A 19,280-nucleotide genomic window follows, 5' to 3' on the forward strand; every position below is an offset into this window, starting at 1 on the left:
CGATAATTACATTATCGACGAGTTTATCTGTCAATAAAATTCATCAATAAATAAAATATGTATTATTGATAAATTTTTTATTATTAAAAATTTTGTTGGTCAGGAAAAATTTCAAATCCGTCAATAAATTCTAATAGTAATTCAATTTCACCAACAAATATATTTTTACGATAAAATTTTATCGATAATTTGAAGAATTTTTGTAGTAATCAATTAATTTCAAAACTTTGATAATAACCGCTTGCATTGTTTTTTTTCATAAGTTATTTTTTAGAAAGAAAATGATTATCTGACAATAGAAAAGAAAAATGAAGTCAGCTTTACAACTATTACAAGTAAATTATTATTAAAATAATGTAACTGGTAGTTACAAAAATGCATCTAAAATGTAAGATACTAGCTATACTATACCCCGTGAAACACACGTAACTAAAATAACGCGTTTATTTGGTGAGATAATTAACTAAAAACTAAGATATGGTGATTCTAATGCCTCCCACCTCTCCTCTTTAACATCGACATCAGAAATAGCATGCAAACAATCAAGAACTCCAGAACCGCCACCCCACTCACCGCGAGCACCACCGTCCTCTCCGTGTGTGGATGCCCTCCTCCCTCTAATCCTATCGAACACATAAAAATTCAGTATTTTATTCACTTCTCACTAACGCAAGCAACCATAACGCAAACCGCACCTGCCTAGATCCTGCAAATCCCTTTTGCAACCCCACTACTTAAATCCCTTGATTTCATTTCCCAGTATTCATTGAGATGAAATGAGTAGAGAGAAAGGAGTAAAAGAAAAGAACCTTGAATTTCGAAAGAAGGAAAGTCAGATACAATGTGTTGTAGTGTATTATTTAGTATTGAAAATTGAAAGTGAATAGAGAGGAAGCCGTTGGGAATTGGAAACAACCACGAATGAGAATAGGTAACCTAATCTAACCTCAAGATGAAGAGCACACTAATTAGGGGTATCCAATTCCAAAGGGTTGAAATCACAGTCAACATCGCAAAGCTTCTGAGTTTGCGTTATTCTACTAAAACAAACACACAACAATCCTAACATAAGGGTAATTAGAAACCAACCACAAGGCACCGAAACGACGATAAAAAATTGAAACTAAAAACCTAAAGGAAACTCAGAAAGTGAATTGCAGACAAAATGAAAGTGAAAGCGAGGAGGGAGGTGCGAAATTGAAAGAAGGCCGGGGATGCAAAATTGAAGCTGAAAGCAAGGAACAGAGATAAAATTTAAAACTGAAAACCAAAATAAAGAAAGCTGAGATGAAGATAAAAAATTGAAACTAAAAACCAAAATGAAGAGAACTTGAAGAGAGGAAGAAACGAGGGATTTAAATTTTATGACATGTGGTTTATTTTGAATTTTATTACATTTAATCGCATCTAACTTATTATAACAGTTTTTTAGACTAATCATGATATGTTTTAAATATAATTTTAATTTTGCTACTATATTAACCTATTACAATAACTTTTTCAAAATATGTCATAATATACAAAAGTGTCACTTATTATGGTAAGTGGATTCAAGTAAATTTTTTTTCATTAATTGATATTATAAACTTAACTTCTTAATAAATTTTTTTTATAAAAACTAAAATCCAAAACAAGTTATTAAGAGACTAAAAAAATAAACAAATTTTAGAGATAAAAATATAGTTATATCTTAATAGTTATCTTTACGTATATATTGATTGGTAACTTAACTTATTTGCAGTTATTTACATTAACTAATCACTAACTGATACTAAGGGTTATAAATTAACTTTTGACTTATCGTTTTATTCTGGCAGCAAATAGTAAATGTTCATCTTTAATTTCAATTTTGTTTTTTATATTAGAGAGAAAGTTAATTTATTAGCATTAAAAACTAGTATTTTATTTTACGATATCATAATTAGGAAACGGGGCATTAAATTATCTCCATTATGAGATTAATATTTGATTAAGGACTTATTGATACTTTTAAGGTCTTTGTCGCTTCCTAATGCAGTGAATCAATGCCTTATCAATTAAGTCACACTTATTAAGTTTTCTTATAGATTTTGAATAATCTAATAAAATATTTTATGTATTAACTTTTTTCTGTTTAAAGTGGAAGAAAAACCATATTGATTATCTCCACTTTTAATTATTCCATGTAAATAGAAATGAATCAATAATTAAGGTGCGAGTTCTAAGGTAAACAAAATATTAAATCGCAACTCCAATAAAAGAAAAAAAGTACTCAATGGACACAAATAGAGTTTTACTGTGTGAAAAATAAAGTGCATTATCTCTATCTCTAAATAGAAATTAACACACTAACTCAAAGAAAAAAATAAATTATTAGAAGAATCTTAAAGAAAAAGAATTTTTTTCTTATTTTCTAAACATTTAAATGGAAGAGATCAGTTTTGGTATTCCTTCAAAATATAAGAAAAAGCTTCCCTATGTAAAAAGTTGGGAGGCTTATTGTTTCCGTAGATATTTTCGCGTATATCTTAACCGAATCGTAATAAAAACTGAAAAATGCCACATATAAAGATCTTTAAAATATTATTATTTTTCGAATACAATCAGATCAATGTAATAATTGAAGTAATCGTACTCATAATAAAAACAAGATTTTATGCGGAACAAACATTTATAAACTAGTACAACTTTTTCTACGTTCCAACAAACTTTTATTCATTTTTAAATACTAATTAAAAACTAAATCTAAAAAAATCAATTTGGATTTGAACCATTAAGAAAACGTAATTATAACTTTAATGTAGACGAGGAAACGCCTTTTGCCGTTAAGGATGTCATGTGTTGGAATCAGAAGAGGCAAATTCCGACGAACCCAAATTGCATGTCATAGGGACCAATACAACTTCTCATTTATTAAAACGGGTCTATTGAAGTTGACTGGGCTTGATTTGGGTCATTAAATCAGCAGCAGAGGGCCCAGTTGAACAAGCAGATGGGGCCCATCTGTTAAAATAAACTAAAGGGAAACGCCACGTCACGTAACCTCAATCTTGTCCGCATATCCAAGCCCTCACTTGGGCCAACAAAACAATCAACGATCAAAACGAGGCCCTCCTATATTCTTATCGTGGTATGTTTCACGCCAGAATATCCTAGTCTATATATAACCCATCTAAGCAAAATGATAGATCGAGAGTGTCATAGTGAGAAGACTCTTTGACTCGATAACAAACAAGCACCGTCGTGGTTCTCTTTTCTCGCGTGCCGTACGGTAATCCTAACCGAACTCACTCACTGCTTCGCTTCTTCACTCATTTACCCCAATCTCTGATCCCTTAATTTTAGGGTTTCACCCTCGATTTCTGGTTCTCTCACAGCAACTCATCTGATAATCTTTATTTTTCTTCAGATACCAGTGTTTTTTTGACGAGAGACAGGATCGTGCACTATCCGCGAATGCGATCACCGAATGAAATGAAAAAGAAACGAAAAGAAAGCGAGGCCAGTGAGCGGTCGAACTGGCCGGAGGTTTCGAGGTCGCATTACTCGCTGGAGCGTGGTTCGAGGTTTAACAAACGGTGCAGGGAAGACGGCGTGGCCACGGTTCCCACTCGCGGCGCGTCGTCACTTTTGACTGCGGCGCGGGGATTGAAGCGGAAGATAGGGTGCATTGACGATGCCACGCGGATGGGGAGGAGCGTGAGGATCGAGGACGATTACGTGATCGGAGGGAGCACGATCGGGCAGGGGAAGTTTGGGTCGGTGACGATTTGCCGCGCACGTGCGGGGGGCGTGGAGTACGCGTGCAAGACGCTCAGGAAGGGGGAGGAGACGGTGCACCGCGAGGTGGAGATAATGCAGCACGTGTCGGGGCACCCTGGGGTTGTAACTCTTAAAGCGGTGTATGAGGATGCGGAGTGTTGGCACCTTGTGATGGAGCTGTGCTCCGGGGGAAGGTTGGTTGATAAGATGAGGGAGGGGCCGTGTTCGGAACACGTTGCCGCTTGGATACTGAAGGAGGTAATGATGGTGGTTAAGTATTGTCATGATATGGGCGTGGTCCATAGGGATATTAAGCCTGAGAATGTTCTCATTACTGGAACTGGGATGATAAAGCTCGCTGATTTTGGCCTCGCCATCCGAATTTGTGAGGGTAAGTTGATACTTGATATAGATGTTTGGGTGATCGGTTTGGTCATATTAGGTTCAATCAAGGCCTTAGGATGGGAGCTTTAGTCAATAGGTTGTGATAGTTGACATCGCAGGATAAATGTCGCCGCAACCGTAATTGCGGCTAACGATTACGAATTTATCGTGATCTTGAAATTATGGGAAATTGCGCAGAGTTGAGGCTGAGACTCTGGTTTTGGTTGCAGATTGGAGTTTTGTGACAAATGTGGTTGTTGCAGATTGCAATTTCTTTCAATCCTTAACTTTTTTGGAAATTGCTAGCATCGACCGCGGCAATTATTGTTGCATTCTTAGTTAGGGGTTTCGTGGTGATTCTTGACATTGTAGTAATTGAATCTTGTGGTCACCTATAATTGAGATGAGGATTGTCTTCTTTATTTACATATTTTGATCATTTCACTATTTCATGTGAGATCTCTGTTTCAAGATTTTTACAAAGTCCTTTGCAACGGCAATCGCAGTAGCATGAGCTGAAATTTTCATCTATTTTCTGCTATATAGGATTGTGATAAAAACCGTAGCTGTGACTGTGACCAAAATTTAAAGTCTTGTGTTTAATTGACTGTCCTTGTTGAAGTAAATTGAAAATAATTAATGTTGTCTTAAACTTGTTTGATAGTGGAAAATTCTACCCTGGTTAGTCTGTTAGTAAAATTTCTAGGCGTGTATGCAAGTATTTTTGACTATGTGATGAAAGTGTGAAGAAATTCTAACTACATTTTTACTGAAACAGTTGGTGATGGTGTTCATTTGACTGGTATTGTTGTTAGTTACAAGAGTAATTGAATTTTGGAATGGATCCTCTCATGTTAAAAAGATGATATTCTTAAGTGTGATGATGTCACCATTGACTGTATAAAATTTTCACTTTTTGTTTTAATATTTTATTTACAAAATTTATACATCGCTGGAGAGAAATCATCCCCACAAAGTGTTGCTTCTGTTGCGACACTAAAATCAAATGCAAGAAGTTGTAGAGTCAAACACTAATGATAAATCACATATTTAGTTTGACATTTGGAGTCTCAAATCCACGGACGTGAAAAATTTAAGTTATTTATAGTAATTTTAGTTTGGGTGGGGAAATATAACATGAATTGTAATTTATACAGCGTTTATTGGATTCGTGTTCAAACACACAACGTCATTGATACCTTGCCTAATTGTTTGAAAATTTGTATTGCAGGTCAGAATTTGAAAGGTGTGGCTGGGAGCCCTGCATATGTTGCACCAGAAGTGTTGTTGGGTAGATATTCTGAGAAGGTGGATATATGGAGTTCTGGGGTGCTCCTGCATGCTTTGTTGGTTGGTTTTCTTCCATTTAAAGGCGACTCACAGGATGCAGTTTTTGAGGAAATAAAAAATTTCAAACTAGATTTCCAAACGGGGGTGTGGGAATCGATATCTAAACCTGCTCGAGATCTTGTTGGGAGAATGTTGACTAGGGATGTTTCAGCAAGGATAACAGCCGATGAAGTACTGAGTAAGTTTATGATAGATATATTATTGAGAGCTTGCCTGCTTTATCTTTTTCCTACGACTATGAACATACCAAAGATTTTAGTCAATTTGATCTTTTGTAGTTGTTAATTTAGTCTTGTAATAATTAACATAGATAGTATTTCCTGGTTTTATTGAAACTATGTTTGGCTCTCTCGTAGATTCTTATTAATGAGAGTGGTTTACCTTGTTTTGACAAACTGAGCTGATCCCTTGACATATACATTTTGCAAATGCTTGAGTGGGTCAGTTAATTTTTTTTTTCTTGTTGGGGATAACAGTGAAAACCTACTACTAGTTTTACATGATTCTGTCGTTTTTATTACATACTTCCCTTGTATGTGGATAAAGTCTCTTTTCCCCAATTGCTTTTACTTTTAATAACAAAAAATTAAAGCTGTACTTTTATGGACTGATGTATTGGTTCAGTCTTTCGCACTCGTTGTGTGCATGTTAAATTAACACTCGGTGGTTCATTTCCAGGTCATCCATGGATATTGTTCTATACGGCGCAAACATTGAACACGCTGCCCGTTAAATCAAAATTGAAACCCCAAAATGCTGCTACTTGCCACAAGTTTGTTACTGCACCTGAATCTGGGTTTGGAGGAAACAGGATGGATGATTGTTCCCTAAATGGTTCAAGCTCGTTTTCATCCTCTGAAAGTGGCAATTCAGAATATGATGATGACTGTGAGTGGATTGATGCCCTTACCACTGCGGTTTCACATGTGACGATATCCGAAGCTAAGAGGACCAAGCTGTGGGGTCCCACTGGTCCATTTGATTCACAAGGTTCATCTAACTTGAAGACTAACCTCTGTAAAGCATTCTGACCTACTGACAGAATGACACCGACCGCTTACACCACAATATCGACTGCTTTAGCTGCGGTTTATAATAAACTTAGCCCAACAAATTCTACAGTTGGCAAAAGTGGATTTCATGCTAACATCCCATATAAGGTTGACCGCTGGGTACCAGTTTCTGCCTTATTTTTTAGTGAAAAATCTAGTTACATTAATCTTCTTTTGTTCCTTTGTCCATATAACCTACTTTTGTAACCCCAGTTGTACAGAACTAGTACATATAATGTTAATGTGTGGCTGCATGATTTTACTCTTGCAAGAGAAGGGGTTTTAATCGGATGCAATATGTTATTAATTCTTACTTAGTGAAAACTTCAAAATTGTTTTCTTCAGGAAGATTTAAATCAGAACCTATTATTGAACTGTTTGTATTCCAATAAATTTTACTTAGTACTTTAAATTTTAAGGTGTAGCCTTCATTTTAAAGAATTAAAACTCTAACAGGATAGAATTTCATTGAAGTAATTTAGTGAATACCCTCAAAAAAAAAAAATCTGTGGCATGACTTGATAACTGCACTCTTCTCATGATGAAAGCATGCAGTAAAATTTAACATGGGATGCAAAAGGGACCATTAAAAGTGGTAACATATTCGGACAGTTAGGACCTTGTGCGGAGGTGGTGTTATTACTCCATATTTGGCTGGTTTCTATTTTTCTCTCCATTTCGTTTGACGGGATGCATTAAAGAGGTCCCATAAGCAATACTGAGAAAGATGGAAAGGACCAGGGGAAAACAGGAAAAGCAGTGATATCTTGTTCTCCTCGATGTCAAAAGAAAAAGACAAATTTAACTCAGACAATAATTTAGGATTGTGTTTTCTTGACTTAAATAAGTTTCATGTTTTTTATGATTATTTTTATTGAGTATTTAATATACTTTAATTGTTTACTTAATAAATTAAATATATTGATTTAAGCAACTTATGTAAAAATTTAGAAAATAGAACTGAACTCAGTTTGAATTAAGGAATCTTAGTAAGGCTCTTGAGTACCAGAAGTGGGGGTTGTTGAGTATCTGGAGTGATGTTAATACTCAGAGATGAGGAATAATGCTAATACTTATTTGTAATCGTGTGAAGATTATAATGGAATCCATAATGCTAATACTTATTTGTAATCGTGTGAAGATTATAATGGAGAAAACGCTAGACGTAGCTTAGTTGGAGCAAACCAGTATAAAAACACTTGTGTAATTATCTCTTCTCTTATCTAAACAACGTAGCTTAGTTGGAACGAACCTGTATAAAAACACTTATGTAATTATCTCTTCTCTTATCTAAACAATTCTCTTACAAAAACCTCCAATTGTGCTTACCTTTAAACACAAGAATCTTCCAAGTTAAAATGTTCATTTTTCATAAAGGAAATTCTTACAAAACATTATAGAATATATTCTAAATAACACGTCAAAAACCATTATTGTTTATTCATATTTATCAAGTTAAGCGTTTAAATTTTTAAAAGAAAATTTTAGCGCTCGATAATGTGCTATATCGAAAGGGTTGCGAAAAGTTTTTTATTAACACTATTCAACCTCTCCTTCTAGAGTTTTTCAGGTACTTCACCCTGCACATAACGATATCATCAATTGAGAACAAAGTGACTTGGGTAATGTACACAACAACATGCTCATCTGAATCGGTGCTACCATCATTTTGATACAAAGTAAGAACCTTCCACTCTTTAGGGAGTGAAATATCCATGATGTTGTCAACAAAGGGGTATCAACGACTTCCTCTTATTGCTAAAAAAATGTTTGTTGTTCCTCCAATTTTGGGGATAGTAGTGTAACCATTTCCCCCTTCAGCTTCATTGACAATGTGAAGACGAAATGCAATCTTTTGCACTGAATCCATGTTATCGAGGATTTCCTTGTCCTTCACCTTGCTGGTTTCCTCTTCAATCTCTACCCTCCTCCTTCACAAAATATATGTTGGCCTACAGTGGGCGCCTATTATTCTTACAAAGCCAAATATACTTTGCAAAGACTTCAACTCCAAGCACTACTAGCTCTAATTTCACACTCTGAGACCGGGACGCCTAGGTACTCATCCTCCTCAAGTCAAATTGGGGTTATGCATACACAAGACACTCCAATGTTCAATTCAACCAAATGTGTTATATAGTAGGAAATGTGGTAATTAATGTACCTCTAGAATATGTTATTTATAATATTATTTATGGACTTTTATATGGACGAGCCTAGACCACGTGATCTAATTACGTGTAAATCTCGCTTTGACTCTTTCTTCTTAACTTAATAATGATTTATTAATGTTAAAAGTATGGTTGGTATGTCAAATACGTTTGGACTGACTACGTACCAACTTAAGTGACCAAGATATATTTAGACAAATATAATATTTATATGAATATGTGTATATGTGAACTCCTATGTATAGTACAATCTCCAATGATTATGCTGTTTTGAAGTAAGATTTAATTCCCAAATATCTTACACGAGATTTAAAAAAGAGTATATATTTTTAGACTTCATAACAATTTAAATATAATCATTTTTCAGTTAACATTGCGTGTGCCAATTGTTTCACATATTAACATCTTTCTCTTCTCATAATATAAAAATCATTTGTACCTTCTCACCTTTTACTCTTGTCGTTCTTCTTCCTCCTTCAAATGGTAGGTTTTCAAATGAAAGGCATCAACATCTTTTCCTCGATTCCATAATGTAATAAAGTACAGTAGCTTGGTTTTAAGTGAAAAAACACGTTAATAAGAACTAGAAATATTCATTTAACTCACTTCCTTGAGTAAGGATTCGCGAATATTTATTTTCTTGATTTAACTTATTTAATCAAAATATATGAAAGATGGTAGGTTAGAAGAAAAATTTGGTATAGAAGCAAAAGGTAGTTTTTTTAAACCGTCCAAATGATTTTATTTGAGAAGTATCACAAGACCATAAATACTAATATTTGTTTATAAAAGTAATAAAATAAAAACAAATATAATAAAATTAGATAGAAAAACAACTTGAAAGAATGGAAAAGTTAATTGATGATATATGTTCAAGGTAAACATTCTTTTAAATAGTAATATATTCGGCATCTTGTTACAAGAAATTGATTGAATAGATTCCTACAAAATAGATATTAAAATTGCTGGATATAAAATTTTAATCAACAATTTTATAATTATAAAGATTAAAATTAATTAATGAAGTAAGAGTAACAACAATTTACCGTCTCATTCCATAAAAACTGGTTCTGCTGTCGCTTCTCACGGATTTTAATTTCATTAACAAACCAGTAATTTGGGACTTTGGAACTATGATTCCATCAAACATAAATCATGGTTGCAACCTCCATAGGTTCTTAATTTATCACAGCATTCATAGAGAAAAATAACAACGCAAACTATTAATAACTTAAATCATTCATCATTTTTTAAATACAATTACTGCTTTAACTACGTCATATATCCCAGAAACTCATCTCAAAGTCAACATTTCAATAGAAAACTCCAAAGGGTTATGGAGCCGTTTCTCTGCACCAAAATACGTAATAATGTGTTTTGATGGATTAAGCCCTTTTAGCTGGATTTTTTAACATGGAAGCTGGTCCGTAACTCACTTTCTGAACATTTTGGACCAAAGGTACACAACAAAGAAACAGACTAACGCGAAAAGAATGACATGAATGATATGGTTTGAACCACTTTGGATGATGCTCTTGTTCAATCTTCTTAAGTTGTTCTTCACTCCCGCTTGAGCCTTTATCATTGTCATTTGCTGCATTGGAAAAGATAAAGCTAAAATATTAACAAGACAGTCGGACATTTTCCTGTTAAAGAGGAGATAAAACACTAATTACTATGAATCAACAAGCAACAAAAGCAAGCCAGAAGATTTTCCAGTGAACCCTGTTAAAAACAGTACATGTTCAAAAAACTATGGATGGAAGCATGATGACACAGTTTCCTTTCCTTTAACTTCTAAAGTTCTTCCCATTACAACAAGCTGACCATAGTTTCCTGATTGAAGAACGTTTTCTCTCAGTTAGCATTAAGATTTTAAAATCTAAAGACAAAATTTTAATAAATAATTCATTTTTCCAGATGCCGGCACCATTAATTTGGTGAATTGTATTAATTTTTCTCTTGCTGCGAAATTAAATTCAGGGGACATAGATTAGTGCCTCAGCATGTGCCACAATCTGGAAGGAGATCCCAACTAATTAAGCAAGTATTATCAACGTAGAATGATAGAACTGGTATTAGTAATATGCTATTAGACATATTAGTAGTATATATATGGCCCTTCCAAACTGCTATCAGAAGGATTCTATATGCTAAGAATTTAGATGCAGATGTTAGGCCTTGTCATGTGATTTAATTTTGTATCACTATTTATTTCATACTTTAGAATTCTGATTTTAAATTCCAATGAATTACCTTATTTTCTTTAACATTGATGGCTTTATTTTTTATTTTTTTCCACATTTATTTCGTATGGAATGAAGAATATAGAAAGATTAACTTTTAAATTATAAATATAATCAAATAATAAAATTAGCATTGATTTAATGAAATTAACCAGTAAAATTGGGTATATATAGTTCCAAGTGTCACCTCAGAACCAAAACATGCCCTTTGCAACTCACACGTCAGATACTAGTAGAAACAAACTAAGAAAATTATCCATGAAATTGTGTACCAATTCTTCAAGAAAATTTTTCTGATACTTCACTTCCGTTCCTATCTCCTCAGCAACCTGCACCAGAAATATTGTAGGGTAAGTACAAAGGAAGAAGAAACGGAAAAGAAAAAAATATAGAAGACAGAGTTTTGAAATATGATATAGTTTCATCCAACTAGATCCATAAAAGGAATAATTAGCAGGATATGGTTGAAGTATTCAACGAGTCAATCTGCAATGATAGAACACCGTTAACTTGTAGTTGGAAACTGAACTTAATGTTTTATCATTGGAAACAGCATACATGCATCAATTATAAAATATTCTAGTAAATATTGTTATGTGAATGGGGAGAAAAAGCCAGGAAGAATACACACCACAAGCATATTTACATGGCTCTCTTCATTGACAATTCCTATTGGGGGCCAAGAAGATGCACATTCCTTATCAAGAATTAAGTACCTAAAAAATGCAGATATTTCTATTCCCCATTCCACGATTCATGTCATAAGGTGTAATCTAAAGCCATCACTTGTATAAGTGATAATGACTGCAGAAAATAGTGGAAAACCAATATGTTATTTTAAAGGGCAGCTCTTAATAGGGACTGGGTAGTTTCAGGTCCCCCAACTCTGCCGCACAACTTCCAACACTTCTTCCTTCAAGAGCAAAGACTTGGGTCAATATTGTTAGTGATTAAGAAGGGCATTTTTTCATTTCTTTTACTCACGTGCAAGGTGAGAGTGGTGCATTATGCTTGTGGGAGGAAAAGAAGCCTGGCCATGCTACCTACCTTGCAATGTGTGGAGAATGACTCTAGTGGCTTTGCACGGACATTACACATTAAACCTACACTTAGTTTGAAAATATTATTTTGGTCCCTCCAAAATTATTAGTGAAGATCCACCATTGGTTATATTATTTAGTGGATAGCATTATGGACAACTAGCAGAAGTTGCATTATGGGTCAAAATATATGATATAATTATACATGTATAAAAATTTATGTTGTATGTAAATAAAATAAAATGCATAAAATTGACACAATATTAACCAAAATGTTCAATTAGCCAGAGACTTGCTGAAGATGACAAGAGGATACAGGATGCATGCCACAACCACAACACCTACAAAGGCTGCAATAGGCAAACAGAATGGCAATCGTATATCAAGGAAAACTGCAACACAAAAGCACCATATAGTGGCTATCTAACAACACCAGGTTGTTTCCACAACTAAGGCTTTAAAAGATGGTCTACGACCGCAATTACATCATAATTTTTTAGGTTTCCCCCACATCAGCTGCATTTATTAGTAATTTTTTGATATTTCAAAGACTGAGGCAAGATTGTGATCGCGACCACAGTTGCATATCAAAACTTAGTTCACAACCTATTATCATTATCATAAAATTCAGAAAAATTAAAGTAGCACAGAGAATGATTTTTTTTTTAAAAAAGGTAAATTTCTCATTTAGAGAATAAAAAAAAAATCCAAGGTATGGAGCTGATGCACGACCAAAGAGCAAGGAAAACTAGTGAAATGGTGACCCCCATGATACAAGAACCACATTTTAGCCAATAGGGGATTACCTACAACTTGACAAAAAACAAAGAATCATAGAACAAGAGAAATCACTATTAGCTGTAGCTCATCGTCCGGTTAATTTATGCTGAAAAAAGGTTGTCCCCTACCCAAAATTTTGCTATTCTTATTTAATCTCAAATCTTGACTTTTAAACATGACCAATCCAGGTGCTCTCTACCAAGTTTTAAACTGCAGTGGTTGTCAAATATTCAATTTTATCAGGACCTGCGATGCTGCAGGAAAATACTGAAAAATGTGACCGATGCAGCTGCAATTGTGACCACCCCAAATACCTCAAACCTTGACATTAAAGTTAAAATTGCAGCAACGGACCATTTTTCAAAACCTTGCTCTCTGCTAAGTTTTCATTAGCATGTAACACCTTCAAGTCTTCAATCAACATCTACTTGTTTAAATAGAACAGAGTTCAATTTCCCTAAAAAACAATGAATCATATCAAATTCCATTTCTTCAAATGCGTCCAGTCCAGTCCAGTTCAATCCACTCCCTGATTCTGATCGATCAGGTCTAAACGAATTTCTAAATTGTTCAATTTCGAAATTTCACACATGCCCAACAAAACCAAAGAAATAACAGGGGCAAAATGAATAAATAAAATAAGAAATTAAAAAATGGTGGGAGATACATACATGTTTCAACCTTCTAACTTGGCGATGAAGACCGGTGATTTCCTCGTCCAAGTCCATGGGATCAATTCGTAATTGGATCTCCTCAGAGGCACCAACCGGTCGAGTGCTAAGCCCATCTCTGCAATATCCATCACATACAATTAACTGCACAGATATGATGAATTCGAAGACACACATAAGAATACACACATACCTTGATCTGTAAGAGGCGGCGCCGCCGTAGGAAGAACCCACTCTGTGGGAATTGGCGGCCATTGTGGGAAATCAAAAGAAACCCAATTGGGTTGGTGGGTTTTGATTGTTTGAATGTTTAAAGGGGAATGAGTTGCACAGACTGAAAAATTAGGTCGAGGAGTTAAGCTGTTGAAGAATTAATGAGGGAGAAATCTTAGTGGAGAAGAAAATGGAAGGAAGAAGGAAAGAAATAGGATTGTGCCAGGCAACTGGGTTCATCTCTCCTTCCAGAGTAACCCATTCCCACCCATGTTTTTATTTTAAGGTCTTCAGAAAAATAAAATATGATGGTAATTTTGTTTTAAGGTAATTTTCGAAAGTAAATTTTTTAAAAAATTGATTGAAATCAGAAGATCTTCATCTTTGGTATGCTTTGTTCATTTGAGTAGAATGATTTGAAGGAAAATAAACATATGAATTCAAAAAAAATTGAAAATAAAGTATTATTACTTTTTAAAGAGATTTTGAAAATAATTGAAAGAAAATTTAAAAATAAAATTGATGAAAGTTTTTAATGAATTTGATTGATATGATAAATTAAAAGAAATATTTTAATAGATAGAAAATGAAAAGGTTATAAAACTTTATTAATGATAATAGTAATATAAAATGATATTTATGAATAATGTATTTTTGACAAAAAATATTTGAAATAATAAATCGAGAAATTGGTTATTTTATTTTTTATAATTGATTACATTCCTGAAATGGGATAAATTTTAGTAAAATTCCATCATCATATACTCTAAACTATGGAATCAGTTATTCTTAAAGAAATGGTTAATACACAATTTTGTCTTCAGTTTCGTTGACAAATCTTAATTTAGTCCCTCTTTATAAAAGTGTTTGAAATGAGTTCTCACTTTTAAAATTTAGAGTTAAATTAGTCCCTTCCGTTAAATATAACCAAACAGAGTTAATGGAGTGATGATCTGGCTGATTACGTGTCAAAATATACTGACTTGTTCGTTAATTAGAGAAAATATAGGGTTTTATTAAGAACACCCCAAGATGTCTGCAGGGACCTAAACACTTCCAACCTATACTTCAGTCCCTTCTGCTAAACACGATTACGACACAAAGAAGGACAAGAACAAAAAGGGCCACATTCAAAAATCAAAGGCTTCCCTTTCACAAGATGTCCCTACAAAGTGTAAGGAAAATCACCCCCATTTTTTATAGCACAAAAGCATCCATCACCACAACTATTCACACAGTCACAACCAGTAACACTCCCACTCTGATGAAACACAAACTGTGGAAAACTTGTCCTGGCAAGATACTTATAGTTTAGGGGAGCTCGATCATCATTTATGTTGTTAAAAAGGCGAACAGGAACATTCTCCTTCTAGCTGGACATATCAGCAGAAAGAAAACAAACAATATTCGATTCCATTTCACCCCTCCTAATATTCCTAGCTTCCTTCAAAATAACACTTCCCATCTCAGCCTGCCCCTCAATCCTGGAAAGCCTAAACTTGTAAACCCCAAAACCAGATTTCCCCTTTTGAAACCAGCACTTAGTAATCTTATACACTCCATCATACACATAGACCTTACCAGAAGTAGAAGCACTCCCCTCATACCTCATCCCACGAATAACCCTCACCCCCACTGGAGCTCATACTTGCAGAAGATAATCAATGCCAGCCTGCATCTGACCGTGTAACCCAAGCACACACAACTCCATTATGAAAAGGAACAAATCCCCCACCAAAATCCCAGGGATCGCCCCAACGATTCGCTTCTCCCGATTCAGCCACAGTCCACGCCACCGTGAAGCATCTTCACAGGAGCACCACCTTGCGCAAGCCGCGACGCAGAAGCACCCTAATGCCTCCATTCAGCCAAGGACAACATAGAATCCAAACCAACATCACCCTCACCAAGTTCAGAACTTTCTCCACCCTTTGAAGGATTTTCAACAATGCTATCAGAATTCGACTCGGGTGACTTCAATTCAGTGAACTCACCACCCCTTTCAGCTTCCACGTACAACATAAGCGCCTTTTTCTGCATCAATTTAAGCATGTTCAAAAACCGGTTGTTCCTCGAGGGGGTCAGGCTCTATGGCAACCCAACAGCGTGACGAAATCCGGCGTGACCTGAATGATTTCACTAACGTGTCAACCCGAGAGGCCCTGAATGAGCAATGCGGCGAGGCCTTTGGTGAGGACAAAGTCGCAGTCAACTTCGTAGATGACGTTGCGGTTGGGGTCGAGGTAGGCTCAGACCCAGACCTAGGAGACGCAACCTTGGACCTTGTTGTCGTTGGTTTTGAAGTGGGGCTCAAGGGGTTTGAGGTTTTTGCCATAGAAGAGGAGTTATTCGTATCTGGCCTTGGGTTCACAAACGGATTGGAAAAGGTGGACGATTTCTTGGAGCTTCGGAGGAAGGTCTTCGATGGGTTGAAGGGAATTGGATGATGATGGCGGCGGCGGAAATGATGATGATGATGGCGGCGGCGGCAACCGTGATGATGATGGAAGTCTCTAGAAGGTGATGGATTTAGAGAAGAGAGCTTTTCTTATAGAAGAAGGGAAAGTTGGGGTATTGGGGAAGAGGGAGAGAAGGATTGTCTTCTTTGAATCGAGATTCACACAAAGGCAAGCAAAATTTCTGTAATTAAGGAACACGTCAAGACTCACATATAACACGTAACTACTAACAGCTGCCACATCATCACCCCATTAACTCTGTTTGGTTATATTTAACGGAAGGGACTAATTTGACTCAAAATTTTAAAAATGAGGATCCATTTCAAACACTTTTAAAATGAGGGATTAAATTGCGATTTGTCAACGAAACTGGGGACAAAATTGGCTATTAAACCTAAAGAAAATCATTTTCTCTTTTGTCTTCATTCTCATGTTTATGCTTACGACTATGGCAAGCCTACCTGTAAGTTGTATCAACCCAATCAAGACAAAAAAAAAACATTTCAACCTAAATTCCTTCAAACCTCAAAAATTTAAAAAATAATCAAATCTGTAAATCATCGTTCTCCATAGCTTTCAAATACTTGAAAGCGAACATTTAATTGCGAGTTCGTCACCACGAATTCTCCCACTGCAAATTCTCCTAAAGAGTAAATTGTCACGAAACGAACACAACATTATTATGTTCTTCTGCTTGAGTAAATAAATTAATTCAATCGTGTACAAAGATAGAAAACAATTTCAGTACCTCCTTTATTTTTTTAGCCCATTTCGGGTACTTTTTCCATGACTTTCGAAAGGTCACACTTTAGTACCTCCTTTATTGTTACTTTTACCATTGTTTCGTTGATTCCATGTGAAAAACTGACTAGGATGACCAACTATAGCTCATGGGTTGCTGTTGTCCAGCTATGATTTTAGGATAAAGTTCATGTCGACCACTTGACCAAATAAGCGAAAGACATTTCATGCCATGATCAAGCATAATTGATGCATATTGATGCCTCCTTGTGTAGCATTCTCTAGTTCTCTATTGATGTCAAATTGTAGCCTCAATACCATGCTTTTACTACTTGTTATGATGAGTGGAACAAAATCAAGAGAGTATACTTCAATGATGTTCATTGCCTTTATAATGTTATTTCTAATCTTATCACGGTAAAATTGGAGAGTCATGATATACAGATATATCTCGATAAGCTCGATCGCTTAATTGTTGATTTTAAGTCATTTACGTCTTTCATTAATGATGCAGACAAACATGTTGAACAACGGGGCAAGTTTTTTATGGTCCTTGCACTTATTAGACTTCCTCCTGAGTTTGAATCTATTCACAATCAAATCTTATATGGCACAATTGTTCCATCTTATAACATTATCACTAAACAATTACTTTCCCTTTCTACTCCTCACAGGTTTCGTCAATCACATGCACCTCCCATTGATTCATCTGCCTTTTACACCCAATCTTCCTATTAGGGTGGATGAAGTGGGAATCATGGTGGATATCACTGTCAACACCCTTGTTGTAATTTTTGTCAACGGTATAGAATATTGAGGCAAAATGTCATCCAAAAAAATGGCAATAGCATAAGACAACTCATATTTCTCAAGTTATTTCTCCAAAACCATCATATGAGATTTCAATTTCTATTGATGCCTATAATGAGTTCCTTGTGTTAGATATATTACCTTTATCTTGTCTTTATATGTTATCTTTAGTTAGTTTGTTATTATTCCTTATTTATATTTTAGGCATAGCTCATATTTCTACTATTATAAATAATGTACCCTATGTGTGTATTCAACATAAGGGAGATTAATCTCATACATAATTTTTACTATATTCAACATGGTATCTAGAGCCTAAGGTTTTTATGAGAAAATAAAATTTTATCACCTTTGCCACTACACTAGCTGCTGTCGGTGACAATGTCGTCTATCGTTGTTGTCGGCACCGCTACTTCCATTGGAGTTCCAATTTTGTCCGACAACAACATGGTTTTAATCGTCTCGACTAGGCGACCACCATGCAGTCAATGGTTGCGCTAAGAATTTTGTAGTTCTCTATAGTGTCGTTTTCACTATTGTCTACTATCTTCTACCATTGTCCACTACCATTCCCCATGACTAGGAGTCTGTTTCTAGGTGCTTTGATGAATAAAGGAGATAATTCTTTTGAAGAGTCAAATCTTCCACCTTCATTGTCTGTCATCGGCGTGCCGTCATTTTCGCCATTCACTGTGAGGGGGAGTTTATTTCTATAAGGTTCAATCTAGTCCCTGCAGTCTATCATTGTCTACCACTACATGTCTCATCCATTACTGATGGCAATCTAGTCCTTGTAGTCTATCATTGTATGTCACTACAAGCCACCATATATTATTGATGGCAACCTAGTTTGTCTTAGTTTGTCGTTTTCAATCACTGTTAGTCGTTGCCCACTATTGATGGTAATCTCCTTTGTCAAAGTCATCTTAATTGAAGTTTCGTGGTTGTCCACTGTTGTCCAATATTATTCTCCATAGTTTTTAGGATTTCTCTCTCTTATTCATCCAAGGCTTCTTCTGCTATTATCTCTTCTTACCTCACTTATGTCACTAGTGCATTTGACCCATCATATATGTTTTTTTTTTCTATAGTGGTAAAGATGCCTTTTGTTAGTTTATTTATAGTCGTGGTGGCGCTTTAACAATGGCCTATTTATCCATTGAATGTCAACAATGCATTCTTCAACGACAACTTGCAAGAAGAGATTTATATGGAACAACTCCTCAAATTTGTTGCTCATGAGGAGTCTTTTGGGTTCGTATTTCATCTTTTGTGTCGTCTTCGTAAATAATTAATAATTTGGGGTCACTCGAATGCAGAAACATATATTTCACTATGTCTTTATCAATTATATTAGTAACAAACTTGGTACATACAATTTATATGCATCAGGTTAAGGGAGAGTGTTAGATATATTATCTTTATCTTTAGTTAGTTTGTTATTATTCCTTATTTGTATTTTGGGCTTAGCCCATATTTCTTCTATTATAAATAGAATACTCGATGTGTGTGTTCAACACAAGGCATATCAATTTCATACATAGTTTTCACTATATTTAACACCTACAACACAAGGCATCCATCCAACCCACACAACCTGTTGTCGCCATTACTCAGTCTGG

General features: G+C 35.1%; 2 protein-coding genes across 3 annotated transcripts; one reads left to right on the top strand and one right to left on the bottom strand.

Moving 5' to 3' along the window:
- Positions 1-3,154: 3,154 nt before the first annotated feature.
- Positions 3,155-6,798, top strand: LOC108336381 (serine/threonine-protein kinase PEPKR2). Of its 2 annotated transcripts, XM_017572814.2 has the most exons (4): positions 3,155-3,250; positions 3,389-4,132; positions 5,357-5,653; positions 6,154-6,798. In XM_017572814.2, exons 2-4 carry the CDS (start codon positions 3,436-3,438, stop codon positions 6,504-6,506), a joined length of 1,347 nt encoding a protein of 448 aa, XP_017428303.1. In that variant the 5' UTR covers positions 3,155-3,250; positions 3,389-3,435; the 3' UTR covers positions 6,507-6,798. The 2 variants fall into 2 exon arrangements, with proteins under 2 accessions (XP_017428303.1, XP_052736869.1); XM_052880909.1 differs by lacking the exon at positions 3,155-3,250 and having other exon boundaries at positions 3,257-4,132.
- Positions 6,799-9,832: 3,034 nt separating this feature from the next.
- Positions 9,833-13,918, bottom strand: LOC108336179 (bet1-like protein At4g14600). The gene is made up of 4 exons (XM_017572513.2): positions 13,629-13,918; positions 13,436-13,553; positions 11,217-11,273; positions 9,833-10,292 (listed from the first exon to the last, which is right to left on the bottom strand). Exons 1-4 carry the CDS (start codon positions 13,688-13,690, stop codon positions 10,131-10,133), a joined length of 399 nt encoding a protein of 132 aa, XP_017428002.1. The 5' UTR covers positions 13,691-13,918; the 3' UTR covers positions 9,833-10,130.
- Positions 13,919-19,280: the final 5,362 nt, after the last annotated feature.

This window comes from Vigna angularis, chromosome 7 (assembly GCF_016808095.1).
Source record: "Vigna angularis cultivar LongXiaoDou No.4 chromosome 7, ASM1680809v1, whole genome shotgun sequence".
NCBI classification, from domain to species: domain Eukaryota; kingdom Viridiplantae; phylum Streptophyta; class Magnoliopsida; order Fabales; family Fabaceae; genus Vigna; species Vigna angularis.